This window comes from Trichoderma aggressivum, assembly GCF_033847375.1.
Source record: "Trichoderma aggressivum f. europaeum strain CBS 100526 chromosome Unknown scaffold_064, whole genome shotgun sequence".
In the NCBI taxonomy this organism is placed as follows: domain Eukaryota; kingdom Fungi; phylum Ascomycota; class Sordariomycetes; order Hypocreales; family Hypocreaceae; genus Trichoderma; species Trichoderma aggressivum.
The window spans coordinates 43,660-61,216 of NW_026946430.1; the positions used below are offsets into that span (position 1 = coordinate 43,660).

A 17,557-nucleotide genomic window follows, 5' to 3' on the forward strand; every position below is an offset into this window, starting at 1 on the left:
GAATGCAAAAATCACAATGGCGTCCACTCAAGGAGAGAGCGTCATGCTCCTAGCGAGTGCGTGCTTCGCCTTCTCTTATAATGTGTCTTATTCCTACTAACCGTTGACTCCAGGAAGGGTGAAATCGGGCGGCGTTAAAGACCGTGAGAAAGCTTTAGGTGGTACGTGAAGAGCCACAGTTGCCCAAATCTGGTTCATTATTATTAATGTTTCTCTTTAAGATCTGGCCCAGTGTTTGAACCCAAGGAATGGATCAGCGAATCTGTATGACTTACTCGTACTTCCCCTGTGTCGTGGTGCCCCCCAGCTCTAACATTATCCAGATCTGATCTAGGAGACAAAAGCTACCACGAGATATTCGAAGCCATATTTAACTTCGTGCTCCATGAAAAGCCAAATTATTATGACAAGAAAAAGGCACAATCGACGGCGAATACTGCTGCAACACGGCTGTCCAAATGTGCGGCTGCAGTCAGGATGGCAGCAAGCCGTGGGGCCGCCAAGATAGGACGAAAGACGATGCTTGCTGTCATAGATCACATCACTCAAGTCTTGCCGGGACCTGATGAGGACTTTGTACGGCCGTTACTGCAAGATTATGTCAAAGCGTTGACAGAAATTGTGTCTCGGCCGGCCAACGCTGAGCTCTTTGCCAGAAAAAAGGCAGAGCCATGGCAGGCTTGTGTCGACTTATTTCTCGACATCGCCCACCATCTTCTTCCGATTGAATCCAACACAGTTTCTTTGCCTCACACGACGAGGCCTTCTCCCGCACCGACTGCCTCTTCTCGATCCTTGCCAAGGTCTAACTCGGCAACACAAGCCCAACGTCAGAGAGAAGGTAGCCCATTGAAAGATGCCCTCGAAGGCCTCTACCATCTAGTCTCAGCGGCCAATGCTCCGATCCTTCGGGGAGCGCAAGACATTATCAGCCTGGCCCTAAGAGTCTTGAATACCAAGCACCTTAGCCCCGGTTCCACGCAGACACTGTGTTTTTCAATCATCAACACAATCTTTCGAGCCACTGAAGCAGATAAGCTAGACGACGCGATTGCTTTAGCGAAAGACCTGCTGCCTCATATGGGCTACTGGTGGCGCGCGGAAAAGGTCTCTCAGGATGAACTCATCAAAGCTCTGAGGAATGAGATATGCAGGAGCATATATCTCATGCATCTACATCTGGAGCATCTTGCGGTCAATCTTTGGGACGAAAATGTTCGCAATGAATTGGAAAACTTGACCGAGCCTCTATGGCAGGAGTATTCCAAACGAAGCGAGGCGTTTCGTCTACAACTTGCTGATTTAACCTTCACCCCATCACCATCACGGGGCCATGTTATGCAACTTGGCTTATTTGGACTCCGTCCTCACAATATCGAGGGAGAAAGCCACTGGGCAATAGTTCAGAACCTTGCTCTCTTGGAGGCGATTTTGTTACGTCCTAAAAAGGATACCATCGACAACGATGCCGACAATAGAGAGCAACCTAGGAAAAGGCGACGGATCCAACAGGATCCAAATCCCATCAGAATCAAGCTCAAGTCGCAACATACCGGAGTTGTTCGAACTGCCTTGCAACTAGTTCCATTCATGCTTGTAACTAATACGCTGAGTCACAGTGAGGTTGACGAGCTTCTCGTAGACCTTGTCGGCTTTGCTGGAGACAAAAATGCCATCACAGCGTCTTGGGCCCTAATCGCCTGCGCCAGGTGAGATATCGAGCCCCCGTCTGTGCCTACCCAATACTAACCATGACTCTATAGCTGCGTTCTATGGTCCAAAGAGTGTCGACTTCAACAGGATATATGGAGGCAAATATGGCACTTGGCTGCCCGTTCAGTCAGCCTTCCAGCAACAAGTCGTGCTGCTTGTCTCTTACTGCACAGCATAATCGAAGTTGACGTTTTGCCATACCATAACCTGTCCGATGATATAAACAGCATCATTACAACAGCAGATATCAACGGACCTAGCGTATTATGCGACACGTCTCTAGCCTTGATGTCACATTTATTCCATGTTCGCAATTCGAGGCTGCCCAGCGCTAGCCATAGTACCTCAAGCCACATCATACGATGGGTTTTCCTGCGGTGGAATCCGAGTACGTTTCAAGGTTGGAAAGCTTTATGATACATGCTAATACTAATATCCTAAATAGGCGAGCTATCATATGCATCATTTCAATCTGCACACACGCGCCCTAATGATCTCGTCAATATTTTGCATCTATGCTGTGGAGCCCAACCCATTTCTTTAGCCTGCCAAGATGCCGTCTCTGGTGGTTCGTTGGGCGAGACATGGATATCCCAGAGAGAGATTGGAGACTTCAATGAGTATCTTCTCTTATTGGGACATGAAACTAGCGATACCATTTCCAACGAGTGTTGGTATTCATCAGCTAAAGAATCTCTCCCTCTGGCTGCAGATGCCACCAGCTTTTTCGCTCTCAAGAAGCTTGTTTTAGAGCTCCTCTATCCCAAACTCGAAGAGTTGAAAGACCTGTGTGTATCATGGACAAAGAAGGCCAGTGACGGCGGAACTCAGATATCATTTGATCGGTTTCGAAGCCTTATGTCTGCATGTATCATGGGAACGTTACTAATACCACATCTGAACGACCTCAACTCGACTCAGTCTTCCTCCATCGAGACGCTTCTATTGGAGCTAGCCGAGGGCGGTATTTCAGCCGCATTGAGTTCTGTTGAGCCTGCAGCATTCGTCGAGTTAACTTTGAAAGAGCTAAGGCCTTGCATACCTGAAATCAGCACAACCAACCTAGGCCAGATGTGTGCGAAGAGTCCAGGCATTCTCAATCTTCTTTCCAAGATGTCTGAAGTCATGGAACAGCGACAGGCAAGTCAGCGCTCAGGAGACCATTCAGACTTCATGGATCTAGATGACGATTTCGGCTCATACGACAGCCAAGTTGTGACGGCGTCCAATGCTTATTCAACCCCAAGGCAGAATATCCAGCTCTGTCTGAATCCTCAAGCATTCGATATCGACACGAGGCTGCGATTAGCACTTCTAAAACTCATCCACCAGGACAGAAGCCAACTAGGCCTGTTGCCATCTTCATACATCAAGGATCTCTTGAAACAGTCCGATGAGGAGCTACTCTCATGCCAGCGTCTCTTGATAGAGATTGTTAGATCAGACCTTATCATGGACGGAGAATCGGCTTTGGATATAGTCAAGAGACTTGGAGAGATTGTCGGGAAACCGGAATATCAGTCATGTGAAGTTGCGCAGACCACTTGCATTGAGGTGATTGACGGCCTAAGCAACACCTGGCTTCAAGATAACCAGAATCTGGCGGACATGGTTGGTGATCTATATATTCACTTCGTCAAAGTCTGCTTGCCTTCCAGCATTCTTTCTCCCAAGACTCAAATGTCCCTCGCCCGCTTATTATTCACTTTGTTGAGAATCAATCCTGAATACGGAAGTAGCCTAGGGCTCGATTCATGTCGAACCTCGCTGCTACTCATACTGAAGAAGGGTCCAATGAAGGTCAAATGCTTCATTGCAGAGAGGGTGGCTGATATATTTGAGCTCTATATTTTGATGCTGCACGATGAGGTTTTTGTCGATATCTTGGACAACCTTCCAGCAGACCCTGACAGTAGCGCAGGCATTGCCTTCCGTTTATTAGTTCTATCCAAGATCGCTTGCAGCTGGCCTACCCTTCTCAGGAGATGCACCTATCATATTTTTGAAACTCCAGGCAACATATCACAATCAGCCGATTACGCAAAACGATGTTTAGCTGACATATCCCTTGTCCTAAATCTCGGGTCTCCAACAGAACTCTTTCAGCTGTTTTCTCGCCAGCTGCTTTACACTTGGCTGGAAGTGAAGACTGTTGAAACCATCCCGTATTCTATCTTTGGATATGCCAGCCTTGGGGACTTGCTGAAATCTGCACAAGCTGAAGCCATCGGTCTAGCGATAATGAGAGGACAGGAGAATACAAGTGCCGACATAGCTCGACTCGTTGGTATACCAGAGATTCAGCTTATCCAACAAAACTTCGCAACCGCGCTGTCATATGGCTTACTATATGCGACTACGTTTGGGAGCCAAGAAAAGACAAAGGGAGAAGATCGTATCAAGCAAAAACTGGGCACAAAGCCATATATCGAGTCGGTATATATCCATTTCATCGACATAGTTGCCCTTTTGTTTGACCTTATTGATCAAGAAGATCCCGTGGAGAAGGTCTTTCTGAAACAAGCGCACCTCAAATATGCGGGCGAAAATTTGGAAGCAATCAAGGCTATCTCACATTCACCTGCCAATCTTCCACCGAATCAACAACCAATGTTCAGAGTCAAGCCTGTGTTTAATGAACTGATCCGCCTTTGCCAAGGCACGGAATACCAATTTCATGATCTCTGGACGCCAGCCGTGGTAATTACAATTGCTCGGAGGCTGTTTAATACAGTGCATCCGGCGCTCGGTTCTCTTCATGCGTGCTCTGTCCTTCGCAAGGTGAGGATACTGGTCTCCTTGGCCGGACCTGTGGCTTTGGAGTCTTATTGCTTGGAGATGCTCTTGAGCTCTATTCGGGGATTCATTGTGGACTCGGAATGCGCGGACGATGCGCTCGGACTTAGCCAATATTTACTCGCTCGGGGTAAAACATACTTGACCCAAGTACCATCATTTCTTGCAGGCTACTCTCTGTCCGCTTTGGCATCTCTGAGGGTTTTCCTTGAGTCCAGTCAGTCCAGCACTACACAGGAGAGCCAGTTCAAGGCTACTATGAGCAAGGCACAGAAGTTTCATGAGTGGTTCAGTCAATATCTAGCAGACTATAACTCACCAAGATTCGAGAGCCAGTCGCAGAATGACCTCTTCAAATCCATCACACTGTCGGCAGCCCATATACGATCTTCCGGGAATGCGGAGAAGAATACTTCGGAGAGTAAGCTCCTTTTAGACATACTAAATGATGAAACAGCAGAGAGCCAGCTACTCAACGAGGCTTCACGACAACTTGCCCTTGGCCTTCTTTGTGGTGATTTCACGATCCCAACACACAGCAGGAACGACGTTGTTGATAGCGATCAGAATGCCATCGCTCATGCTTCAGCGGTATGGAAGAGTTGTGGAGCACAAAGCCTCAGCGAAAACTATCTATCCTGGGTAGGACGAGTCGTCGGCCGTTCGTTCCTAGCCTCTGGGACTATACCTGAAGATATCTTGCGAGAAACACGGCTTGATCAATATGAAAAGATAGCGCCAGGGCCACATGGATCCGAAATGGGACTTCTTCATCTCCTTCAAGATCTTACTATGAATCCCAATTCTGTCACAGCCGGTTTAGCCGAAGCCACTTTGCGGACTGCAATATCACAAGCAGTCGTGGAAGACGATGCTCCCCTTGTCACGGCGGGGCAGCGAAGCTTGTCTGAGTCGCTCTTTGTTGCATCTCAATGGGGCGCATATCGCACCCCCCCTTCGGAGGCCGCGTCTACTGAACTACCAGAAGATGATCAGTTTTCTTGGGCTGAAGATGTTACCTCGCAGAACTGGCTACGTCGGTTGAGTGCGTTCCTTGCTCAATCCGTACCCAGTTCAATACTTCTCTCTGTACTTGCGCCAGTGCTCCTAAAAGTCAATGGATTTGCTGAAAAGGCCTTCCCTTTCATCGTCCACCTAGTGCTCTACTTCCAATTAGAGCAGCAACAAACTACGAAGAAGGCCCTCTCCGGTGCCATGAAGCAGTGGCTAGGGTCGACTGAGCCTGCGGCTAGAGACAGCATCAAACTCCTGATCAACACGATTCTCTATCTTAGAACCCAAGAATATCCCAAAGAAGTGTCTATAGCAGATCGACTACACTGGCTGGATGTTGATTACTCTATGGCAGCATCATCCGCGACCCGATGCGGTATGCACAAAACGGCTCTATTATTCGCCGAAATAGCCACTTCTGAAACAGCCCGCGCATCTCGAAGGGCTTCCATTGCCAAAGAAGCGGATATCAACGAAACTTTGTTGGCGATCTTTGAGAATATTGATGATCCGGACGCGTACTATGGCCTGCCTGAAGATGCAAGCTTGTCAAACGTCCTATCTCGTTTGGAGTACGAGCAAGAAGGGACAAAGAATCTAGCATTCTTAGGCGCTCAGTACGATAGCCATATTCGCCTGCGACAAAATACTTCAGAGTCGGATGCCCATGCCCTAGTAAAGGCACTTGGTAGTCTTGGGTTCGCCGGATTGTCTAATTCCCTAATGCAAACACAGCAGAATCTTGGATCAACTCCGTCTTCTATAAAAAGCACATTTCATACTGCTAGACGACTTGAAATATGGAACCTTCCCGTGCCAGCTACAAGCGACCATCATGCTGTTGTAACGTATAAGGCTTACCAGACTATGCATCAGGCTACGAACCTCTCATCAGTCCGGACAGCTGTATATGAAGGTTTTGCTCGTACGATGAAAAACCTAGTCGGCGGCAACCGCAATGCAACAGCATTAAGGAGTGGGCTGGGAGCTTTGGCAGCGCTCTCTGAGCTAGACGAAATTCTGAACATTGCAGATGTAACAGAACTAGAGAGTCTGATGAGCCGATTCCAGGAACGCAGCCAATGGATGAAGAGTGGCATGTAAGTGAAGATGTCCCCGAATGTCAAGTGAAGTTGCAGCTACTAAAAAGTATTCAGATATGACGATGTCAGCCAAATTTTGTCTTGTCGAGGAACGACCATGAGTATGTTTACTCAACATGCATCACTTCTTGGAAATGCCACACTCTCCGTGGCAGGCATACGGCAGATGGAAATCAAGTCGATGCTTTTGGCGTCTGGTATATATCGCTATCACCAAGCTACACAAGAGTCGCTAAACATTTCGACGGCTCTAAGCGATCTTATAAAGCCATGCGAAGACTTGGGCGTCCATGTCGATGTTGCTATCAAGATAGAAGTCGCAAACTCATTGTGGGATCACGGAGAGATGACTACATCCATTAAAATGCTTCAGGGCATCGACAACATCACAGCGCTAAAGAAACAGGCACTACCTGTTAGCCGATCTGACCTTCTTTCGAAGATTGGCCATAGGATGTCCGTTGCACGTCTGGAGAAGCCCCGGGATATACAAAAGAAGTATCTGGAGCCAGCACTGAAGGAGCTCAAAGGAGGCGTCGAGGCAAAAGAAGCGGGCCTAGTATTTCACCAATTTGCCGTCTTTTGCGACGAGCAGCTCCAGGATCCGGACAGTTTGGAGGATCTTGCACGTTTGCAAAACTTGAAGAAAGGCAAGAATGACGAAGTTGAGGAACTAAAGTCGCTTATTTCCTCGACGAGAGATTCGCAACTCAAAGCCAAGTACACACATGTCCTGTCAAAGGAAAAACAGTGGCTTGACCTTGACGAGCAAGAGCTACGCCGTGTTGAAATGACTCGCAGCGAGTTTGTTCGTCTAAGTCTTGAAAACTATCTGCTGTCACTGGCGGCTTCTGACGAGCATAACAATGATGCCTTGCGATTCACGGCGCTGTGGTTCGAAAAGTCAGACGATGAAACAACAAACAAAGCAGTAACGCGACATCTCTCCAAAGTCCCCACTGCCAAATTCGCAGGCCTTATGAGCCAGCTGACATCGCGACTGCAGAACCAAGAGTCAGCGTTTCAGGAGCTGCTCTCAAATTTGGTATACAATATTTGCGTGGATCACCCTTATCATGGTATGTATCATATCTGGTCTGGCACAAAAGCGAGAGTGCAACAAAAGGACGAGGTTGCGGTTCTTCGTGTCAGGGCCAACGACAAAATCGCAACAAAGCTTGCAAGCACAAAAGCCGTGGCCGATATCTGGGTGTCGATTGAGAAGACAAGCAAAGGCTATCACGGCCTTGCTCTAGAGAGAGACCAAGCGAAGTACAAGTCCGGTGCAAAAGTTGCTTTGAAAGATTCTACAGCAGCCAAGAATTTGATCAACTATCTCGCAAAGTTTCGCATACCTCCCCCGACCATGCACATCGAGGTCAATGCCAACAGGGATTATTCCAGAGTCCCCTTGATCTCAAGGCTTGAACCAACCATGACAATCGCCTCGGGTGTGAGTGCTCCCAAGATCATTACTGCGATTGGAACCGATGGGGCAAAATACAAGCAGTTGGTGAAGGGTGGCCAGGACGACCTCCGTCAAGACGCCATCATGGAGCAAGTCTTTGCGGCAGTGTCGTCCCTGCTCAAGCTTCATAGAGCTACACGGCAGAGAAATCTAGGCATCCGAACATATAAAGTGCTTCCGCTGACAGCCTCGTCTGGACTTATCGAGTTTGTCCGCGACACTATTCCTCTACATGAATTGCTCATGCCGGCACATGAGCGATACTACCCCCGCGATCTTAAGGGTTCGCAATGTAGAAAGGAGATATTCAATGTCCAGAATAGAACGGTGGAACAGCGTATCAGCACCTACCGAAAGGTCACGGAGAAGTTTCAACCCGTCATGAGATACTTCTTCATGGAGTACTTTGTCGATCCCGACGAGTGGTTCGTAAAGCGGCTAGCATATACGCGCAGCACGGCCGCCATATCGATGCTTGGACATGTGCTCGGCTTGGGAGACCGCCACGGCCACAACATCCTGCTGGATACCAAGACTGGAGAGGTTGTCCACATTGACCTGGGTATCGCGTTTGAGACTGGCAGAATTCTGCCGGTGCCGGAGCTCGTACCTTTCCGCCTTACCAGAGATATTGTGGATGGCATGGGGATAACAAAGACAGAGGGTGTGTTCCGCCGCTGCTGTGAGGTCACTCTTGATGCTCTCAGAGAGGAGCAGTATTCAATCATGACAATATTGGATGTGTTACGATACGACCCTCTCTACAGCTGGTCCGTGTCTCCAGTACGGCTGGCCAAATTACAAAAGGCCCGACAGGATGATGACGGCGGCATTGATGACGCTGACCAAGCAGATGTGGACACAAAGAAGGGAAAGAAATCTGGGAGCCATCTGAATGAGCCATCTGAAGGAGACCGAGCCCTGGAGGTTGTGAGGAAGAAGCTGTCAAAGACGCTGAGCGTCACGGCCACAGTCAATGATCTCATCAACCAGGCAACGGATGAGCGAAATCTTGCGGTATTGTATTCTGGTACGTAATACTGAGACCTTTTTCTAACCTGACTTCTAACTTGATATGAGAGCTGAGTATACTAACTCGTCTTCATAGGGTGGGCTGCTTATGCATGAAAAATCGGTTGTATCCCCCGACATGGTCAGATGGCAAGGTAAATATGAGATGAAAGAAAGTCAGGTTGTACAATACTTCATTAAGAGACGGTCTGGAAACGAATCATTGTGGGAACTAAGATAGGCTCGGCCCAGTTACGGTAAAAAAAATTGATCTTGTGGTAACACGAAATCGAAGCCTAGAACACACACGTGCTTTTATATCATAATTAACCCAACAACGGCACTGCAGGTAAGCCCAGAGTAGGAAGTTATCTTTGAGAATTATCTTGTAAACTTCAATATAATGGCTACAAGTGGAGTTTCAGCTTGATCCATGCATTGTTCAGCTGGTCGAATTCCATCCTTCCAACCCGGCCATTTCCAAATAGAACGCAAGGCTTCCTTGTGATTGAGATGATTTTTGTGGGGTTTTCACTTGGCATACACACCCGATGTTATGTCCCCCCATGCTTCAGTACAGTCTAGAACTACCTTTCCTTTTTTTTGTCGGGGGTTGCTGTTCGCGAGGCTCTGCTGACCTGAGCAGAAGGTTGTGACTTGAGAGCATATAGGGAGACTTGCGTAAATATATAAACAGAGTGATCTCCTATGTTCAATGTTCTCGTAAATCCAGACACTACTCCAGCAGCAATACATTAGTCACATTTCTGAACTTCTTATTCTTTCAAGCCTGCGTTGTCTTGCCAGAGTTCTTCTTTCGTGACAATGGTATCCTTGAACATGGAAGAAATGGGCATTGGCCCACTTGTTGCTGCCATGTCCCGCAGCAAACCAGACGATATAGTTATCATCTCTGATGATATTTCAGTCACTTACAAAGATCTCCATCTCATGGCACAATCGCTGGGCCATGCGTTGGTGGAAGCTGGGATTGCCCATCAAGATATCGTGGGCATTCTGACTGAGCACGGAGTCAATCATATTATTTCCCAACTTGCCATTGTTTACGCAGGAGGAACTTGCCTTCCTTTAGAAGCAACGCTTTCAGACGCAGATATTCATGCGCGTCTTGCGTTTGCCAAGGCTAAATACTTGGTTGTTGACGGCGTTAACAAACATCGCCTTCAATTTGGAGGCGTGACGATCAATGTGGATATTTCAAAGCATTGCAACTCCAATTCTTTCACGACAAGTCATCCAGGCCAAGTCTTTTTACCAAAAGACACCCCCAATGACTTTAGATCCCATGTCATGTTCTCATCGGGAACTACCGGAGTGCCGAAAGGAATCCAGGTTCTTGGTCGTGGCATCACAAGGTTGGCCCATGACGAAATCTGGGGACAGTCGACAGCCAGCGGGCAAATATTCGGTCATATTAACAGCATTGGCTTTGATGCCTCGCTCATCGACATATGGGTTGCTTTGCTACATGGTGCCACCATTGTGGTGGTCGACCGGCGGGAGCTCCTGAGCCCAGGCGAATTTGCGAAGACTTTGGCGAGAAGAGATGTTACAACTCTGGTGATTACGTCGAGCCTCTTTAGCAAGATTGCAGGCTTCTGTCCAAATGCCTTTTCTAAACTACACACGCTCATGGTGTGCGGGGAGCTGCCCAGTGTCGAGGCATGCAAACTCGTCTTCCGGGAGGGCGCGCCGAAGCAATCGATCAATGCATATGGTCCAACTGAGTGTTCTATCCTTTCTTTTTGTCATGTTATAACACAAGAAGATATTGATATGGGTCGCATGCCCCTCGGAAAGCCCATATGTCAGACTGAAGCTTACGTCCTCGACGAAGATGGAAAACTCGTCACCAGGCCGGGATCTGGGGAGCTTTGGCTTGGTGGACCTGGTTTATCCCCTGGCTATCTCTTCAACGACGAGAAAACATCAGAGTCTTTCGTTACCATGGCCCATCCTGACGATCCAAAACTACACATTCCCCTGTACCGTACAGGTGACAAGATTGATGTGTACGACGATTATATGTGCTGGGCTGGTCGCAAGAATCGGGAGGTCAAGCTCAACGGCCACCGCGTGCAATTAGAGGTTGTTGAGATGGAGCTTATGCGAACAAAGCTGGTTCAGAATGTCGTCGCTTTGAAGCATACAAGTTCCATCTCCAATGCCAACCATCTTGTTGCCTGCGTTGTATATGAGAATGGACAGAGGAATTTCGACGCACTTCTTGTTGAGGCAAAGAGGAGACTGCCCAAGTATATGATTCCAGAACTCATTGAATTCGAACAGCTGCCATTAAACAGCAGTGGAAAAATTGCCCACAGAGAGATGTCAGAGCTGTTGGAACAGAGGTTTCAAAGTCGTCACGCCTGTATCTTAGCCGCCAACACGCCAGATTTTGAAGGGCTCAGCGAGACAGAAAAGACAATGAAGCAACTTTGGGCTCAAATTCTCATCGCACTTCCTACAGAGGCCATCAATAGAGAGAGCAACTTCTTTCTCCTTGGCGGGACTTCCCTTGGTGTCACGACATTGCTGGGGCATATACAGAAGACTTTTGATGTTGCTCTTCGGACTGATCAAGTCTACGAGAATCCATTGTTCAAAGACCAGGTTTTGGCTATTGAGCAAGCCCAAAACGGCCAAAAGTCGGGTTATGTGAAATCGGTGACCGCCATTATGGAGGAAGATGCCAAGCTGTTCAGCGACAAGATCGAATTCCTGTCTAGCAAAGCTCCGCAACGCAAAGACATACGCGATGTGCTTTTTACCGGAGCAACCGGATTTATAGGGCCTTTTCTGGTGCAGGAATTGTTGAAAGCACCTGAAATCGGCAAGATTCGCTGCCTCGTGCGAGCTACCACGGGCGATCAAGCTTCAAGAAGGCTGTTGGACAACTTCAAGCGGTACGGCCATTCCGTCACCGAGTCGATCAAGTCTCGGATTGAGGTTGTAGCTGGTGACTTTAGCCAGCCAATGTTTGGTCTCGAGACGAGTGCCTACAATCGCTTGGTCGATCAGACGGATGTCGTCTACCATCTTGGAGCTCATGTCGACTACACTCAGCCGTATTCGAGCCACATTGAGGCCAATGTTAGAGGAACATATCACTTGCTCAAATTCGCTAGTGACGGGCATTTGAAGCCGTTGCACTACATTTCCAGCGTTTCCGCCTTTGGTCCGACTGGATTGACGATGAAGGATGGCTTGATTCAAGAAGATCAGTCGCTTGAGCCCTATCTTGAGCCAGCTCTACAATACGAGAATGGCTACGGGCAGAGTCAATGGGTGGCAGACGAGATGGTATCTCGCTTGATGCGTCGAGGCTTCCCGGCAGCGATTTATCGTCTCGGCTTTATACTGTGCAGCAGCGGCAATGGGGTGGGAAATCCAGACGACTTCATGGGTCGACTTTTCTCAGATTGCGCAAAGCTCGGCTCCTATCCTCTACTGCTCAACCAACGAAAGGAAGTCATGGCCGTAGATCATGTCGCAGCAATCCTCAAGGCCATATCAACGTCGGATCAGAACCTCGGTCATGCGTACCACATCACGCCGGACGCTGGGAAATCGATCGACATGAATGAACTTTTCGAATTGACTGGGAAGCTCTGTGGGATCAAGCTGAAGAGTGTTTCATATGCCGCTTGGATAAAACAGCTCAAGACTGCTCAGACTAACACGCCTCTGAGGATGTTTCCATTGATGCCGATGCTAGAGGAAGAGGTGCGTGGCCACAAGACACGGTGGGAGCTGTATGAGGGAATGAAGCGATTCAGCGTTGATAACACGGTGCGTGCTCTTGGACGAGCTGGTGTAGATGCGAGTATTTTGACGTCTGTTACGCATGAGGCGCTTGCAAGATATCTCGAGGATTGCTTGGAGATTGGCAAAGAGTAGGACTGCTTGCTATGTGTATGTACCTCGAGATCTTGTTGCATCTTGTCATGATTATCTCAGTTTTGCTATAGAGAGGGAAAATCCAAGAATACGGCAGGATTTAATTTGGGCATCGTGGACCATTATGCTATATTGTGACGAAATGATTTCTCTCGTGATGAAAGCATTCCATACTGGGTCATTGATATCAATGTCAGATGATGCGCGTCAGTACATGAGGTGTCCAGTACATGTACGTGGATGTACCTTGGTTGACTGGAGGAGCGCTACGATCGACTTTTGAAGGGTTCTGCAGCGCGTTAAAAGCTCGATAGCGCGTCGCTAGGCGCCAAACACCCCCTGTAAATCGACCCGTGGAACTCAATTGGGCAGCTGGAGGCGAGAATTTCGTTATCGCGGGGTCCCGCCCATGTAAACTCCTTCCCTCCATCCATCATGACATAATAAATCCCAAAGCTCCCCAAAGTTCGACCCAAAACCGCCAGTCTCAAGTCCCACCCCGATTACTCGATCTCTCCAGTGCTAAAGATTACGGCATCTGCTAGCAAACGAGCGACAAACCTCCGACTAGCCCCGTCTCGTCTCGTCTCCCGATCATCACAGTCCCGGTCCCGGATCCCCATCTGTCCAAGAATCTTGCGCCGAGTTGCCCGTGCCCGTGCCCATCGACGTTCATGCAACCCGCGACTGTTGAACCGACCTCTCCCTCACGCCGCCGCCCACGCCTGTCCTCGTCGTCGTCGTCACCGTCCGCAGCCAAGAGGCCCAGGTTCTCCGACAGCTCGACCATGGCCAGCGCCAAAGCGAGGGGCAAGATGCCCGAGGTCATCGACCTGACCAAGCGCCAGTCGGCCTTTCAACCGCACAGCGGGGCGCGGAAGCTGGTCATCAAGAATCTGCGCAGCCCCGTCAACCATGAGGCGCGGATCCAGGAGTACTATGCACGGACGGAGAGCGAGCTCGAGGAAGCTCTCGACGCAATCTTTAGCAACAGGAGCCCGGCCATCCCGCTGGAGCGTCTCTACCGCGGCGTCGAGGACATGTGCCGCAGTAACCACGCCGATAAGGTGTATCGGACGCTCAAGGATAAGGTTGACAAGCATCTCAAGAGCGTCGTCTTACCCAAGATACAAAGCGCGGCCAAGGTCTCCAGCCTTGAGGTCCTGAGGAGGACGCTGGCAGAGTGGAAGACGTGGAATTCCCAGACGGTATGGTTGCACCCTTCTCATTTGATCCGTACCTATGTCGTGGCACAGAGCTCACTCGACATTCAGATCCTCATCAGGTCGACTTTTAGCTACCTCGACCGTACATATCTGCTCCTCAAATCCTTCACCTCAATAAACGACCTGGCTATTACACGCTTCTGTAGAATGGCCTTCTCGTCGCAGGCTGCTCAAGCAAGCCCGGCCATTGGAGCGGAAATCATCTTGGCAATTTGCGAGCTGATCGACTTCGATCGCCGGAATGACAGCCGGAAGGAGCCCGAGCTGCTCAAGGATTCTCTCATGATGTTGTATGTGCTGGGAGTATACACAAAGCAGTTTGAGCCCGTCTATCTACAGCACTCCGAGGCGTACTTCAAAGAGTTTGGAGAGACATGCAGTCCTCTAAGTTTGAAAGAGTACATTGAGAAATGCGAGCGCCTCTTGGAGCTGGAAGATCGGCGCTGCATGACATACAACCTGGACAGCACGACACAAAGGCAATCGATGACGCTAGCGCACAACATTCTTATCGACCAATATTCCGACAAGTTGCTTCATGGGGGTAGCTTGTCCAACTTATTGACTGATCGAGATGTGAAGTCTCTCAAGGGATTGTATGACCTTCTTAGGCTGTCGGGTATACAAAAGAAGTTGAAGACACCTTGGTGCGATTACATCCGGGAAACAGGGGCTACGGTTGTGTCTGACAAGGAGCGAGGAGATGAAATGGTGCTTCGCCTCTTGGACCTGCGGCGAGCGCTGGACCTGACTGTGCGTGACGCATTCAACAAAGATGAAGATTTCCTTTGGGGAATGCGAGATGCGTTTGGCAAATTCATGAATGACCGGAAGATTGCCGACTGCTGGCCATCGGGCACATCCAAGATAGGCGAGATGACTGCAAAGCACATCGACATGCTGCTTCGTGGTGGTATCAGGGCCCTCCCCAAGGGGCTTCTTTCCGACGTTAAAGATCGAGCTGCAGCAGAGAAGGCAGGGCATGCTAGTAGCGCTGACGAAGATGCTGAGCTCGACAGGCAGCTAGACCAGGCTCTCGAGCTTTTCCGATTCATCGAGGGCAAAGACGCCTTTGAGGCCTTTTACAAGAAAGACTTGGCCCGCCGCCTTCTCATGGGCCGTAGCGCTAGTCAAGATGCCGAACGCAACATGCTCACCAAGCTGAGAGGCGAGTGTGGCTCAAACTTTACACATAATCTGGAGCAAATGTTTAAAGATCAGGAGCTCGCCAAGGATGAGATGGAAGCCTACAAGGAGTGGTGCCAGGGCAACCCCGACCGCATTGGCAAGGTGGACCTGCAGGTTATGATCCTGTCCGCTGCCGCCTGGCCAACGTATCCCGATGTTAGGCTTAACGTGCCCGAGGAGGTTGCCAAACGCATCGACCAGTTCGATAGGCACTACAAGAGCAAGCACACTGGCCGAGTCTTGACATGGAAGCACTCTCTGGCGCACTGTGCCATCAAGGCAACCTTTCCCAAAGGATCAAAGGAGCTCCTTGTGTCGGCGTTCCAGGCCGCCGTGCTCTTGCTCTTCAACGACGTCGCTGGGGAAGGGTTCTTGGCATATGAGCAAATCTCCGCCGCCACTGGCCTCCAGGGGGGTGATTTGGACCGAACGCTTCAATCATTGGCCTGTGGAAAGGCGCGTGTACTGACAAAGCATCCTAAGGGGCGCGATGTGAATCCTACGGACACATTTACATTTAACAAGGCGTTTACCGACCCCAAATATCGTGTCAAGATCAACCAGATCCAGTTGAAGGAGACCAAGGAAGAAAACAAGGCAACGCACGAAAAGATTGCGCAAGACAGGCGGTTTGAAACCCAGGCTGCCATTGTGCGTATCATGAAGAGCCGTAAGACAATGGGTCACGCGGAGCTGGTGGCCGAAGTCATCAACTTGACTAAGAAGAGAGGCAGTGTTGAGCCGGCCGCCATCAAGAAGGAAATCGAGAGGTAAGCATTTGAAAAATTTCTGAGAGCGATGACCAGATAAGCTAACTACTGCAATAGTCTGATTGAGAAGGATTACCTTGAGAGAGAAGAAAACTCTTACACGTATTTGGCATAAGGGGCTGTAGTTGGAGGTTTTTTTACACACATTTGCTTATATGCGTTTGCTTTGGCACTGATAGAAGGCCTGGCGGGCCAAACGGTACATGAGGCGTGTTAGAGAGAGTCACCCGAACAACTTGGATTTAGCAGACAGAAAGCATGTAGCTACATGAATTCCACGATTCCGTGACGACCGCGTGCTTTGGTCCCTGCTACGTTTGCTGCCCCTACTTTACTTTGTTCTTTTGCCCCATCTAAGTTGTATACTGACGTTGAGAGATTGGATGCCCCATTATAAATCAGTCTGCATCAGGAAAGACGAGTGTTTGAGAAGGATTGCATCTTTCCACAACTGATTGGTGATTTTCAGTGTAATGAGAAAATCCCTCACGCCATAAACGTCGATGAGACTCATAGGGCGGCATCTAAGAGTGTGCTAGTTGACGAATCTAGCGGTGAGGATTGAATAAGGCAATCGTTTCAGTGCTCTATACTATTTGTCAGGCCCCTTTGGAGTTGATTCTGGCGGATGGAATGAGTAAAAGAGGCAACCAAAAAGCAAAGCGCCTTGTTACGTGTTGTTTGCCGTGCATCACCATCCACAGACTGCCACGTCAAAGAGGCTTGCGGGATCATCCCACTGAGTCATTACACTCGAACCGATCGTCGCGCTCTTGCTCTCATCAGCTCCCACTTGCGCCTGTACAGACAGCGTGGCACGAGGAATGCTGGTTTCGGGGCTGTCAAGTCCATGTAGATGGTTGTACAGAGTACCGAGTTCCCTCTAGTGTAACACGGCGGGACGAATTTAATGTTCCGGCTGAGACTTTGAAGCTACACCAAAGCACAGACGTGCTACCAGCTTCTTGTTATTGAGTGGTTAGTAGTCTTACTGTGCTGCAAACGGTGAGATTAGACACCCGGTTGAATGGAGACCTCGTTTAGGAACAGGGACGCGTTCGCTCTCTTACACGTAGGGTTAGTGTTTCAGGAGCTACGCGGCGTGTCGAAAAGTGAGGCTTCACTGTGCGTGTGGGACATTCGAGACTCACGGCATTTACGGCGCAAACAATCGGCATCCCGTTTCGATTTGAACGGTGAGGCGGTTAGTTGCCTCGCTGGAGCTGAACAGATCAAAGGTGATGCGGTGTGTCGAACTAGTGGAGGGGGGGGGGGGGGGGGGGGGGTTAATGGAGGGAAATTTAAGGGGTTAAATTTTTATACGGGGAACCCCCCATTTTTTTTTTT

At 49.3% G+C, this 17,557-nt stretch overlaps 3 protein-coding genes across 3 annotated transcripts; all 3 read left to right on the plus strand.

Annotated features, from left to right (window-relative positions):
- Positions 1–16: 16 nt before the first annotated feature.
- On the plus strand, positions 17–9,222 carry Triagg1_10046 (uncharacterized protein; the record flags this gene model as incomplete). The annotated part of the gene is made up of 8 exons (XM_062894074.1): positions 17–56; positions 114–161; positions 222–264; positions 324–1,709; positions 1,764–2,101; positions 2,159–6,623; positions 6,681–9,124; positions 9,203–9,222. 8 exons carry the CDS (start codon positions 17–19, stop codon positions 9,220–9,222), a joined length of 8,784 nt encoding a protein of 2,927 aa, XP_062750972.1.
- A 708-nt stretch (positions 9,223–9,930) lies between these two features.
- Triagg1_10047 (uncharacterized protein) lies at positions 9,931–13,026 on the plus strand (the record flags this gene model as incomplete). Its single annotated transcript, XM_062894076.1, has 1 exon — positions 9,931–13,026. The coding sequence occupies one exon, from the start codon at positions 9,931–9,933 to the stop codon at positions 13,024–13,026; it is 3,096 nt and encodes a 1,031-aa protein (XP_062750973.1).
- A 674-nt stretch (positions 13,027–13,700) lies between these two features.
- Triagg1_10048 (uncharacterized protein) lies at positions 13,701–16,325 on the plus strand (the record flags this gene model as incomplete). Its single annotated transcript, XM_062894077.1, has 2 exons — positions 13,701–16,210; positions 16,268–16,325. The coding sequence occupies 2 exons, from the start codon at positions 13,701–13,703 to the stop codon at positions 16,323–16,325; spliced, it is 2,568 nt and encodes an 855-aa protein (XP_062750974.1).
- Between the last annotated feature and the right edge of the window lie 1,232 nt (positions 16,326–17,557).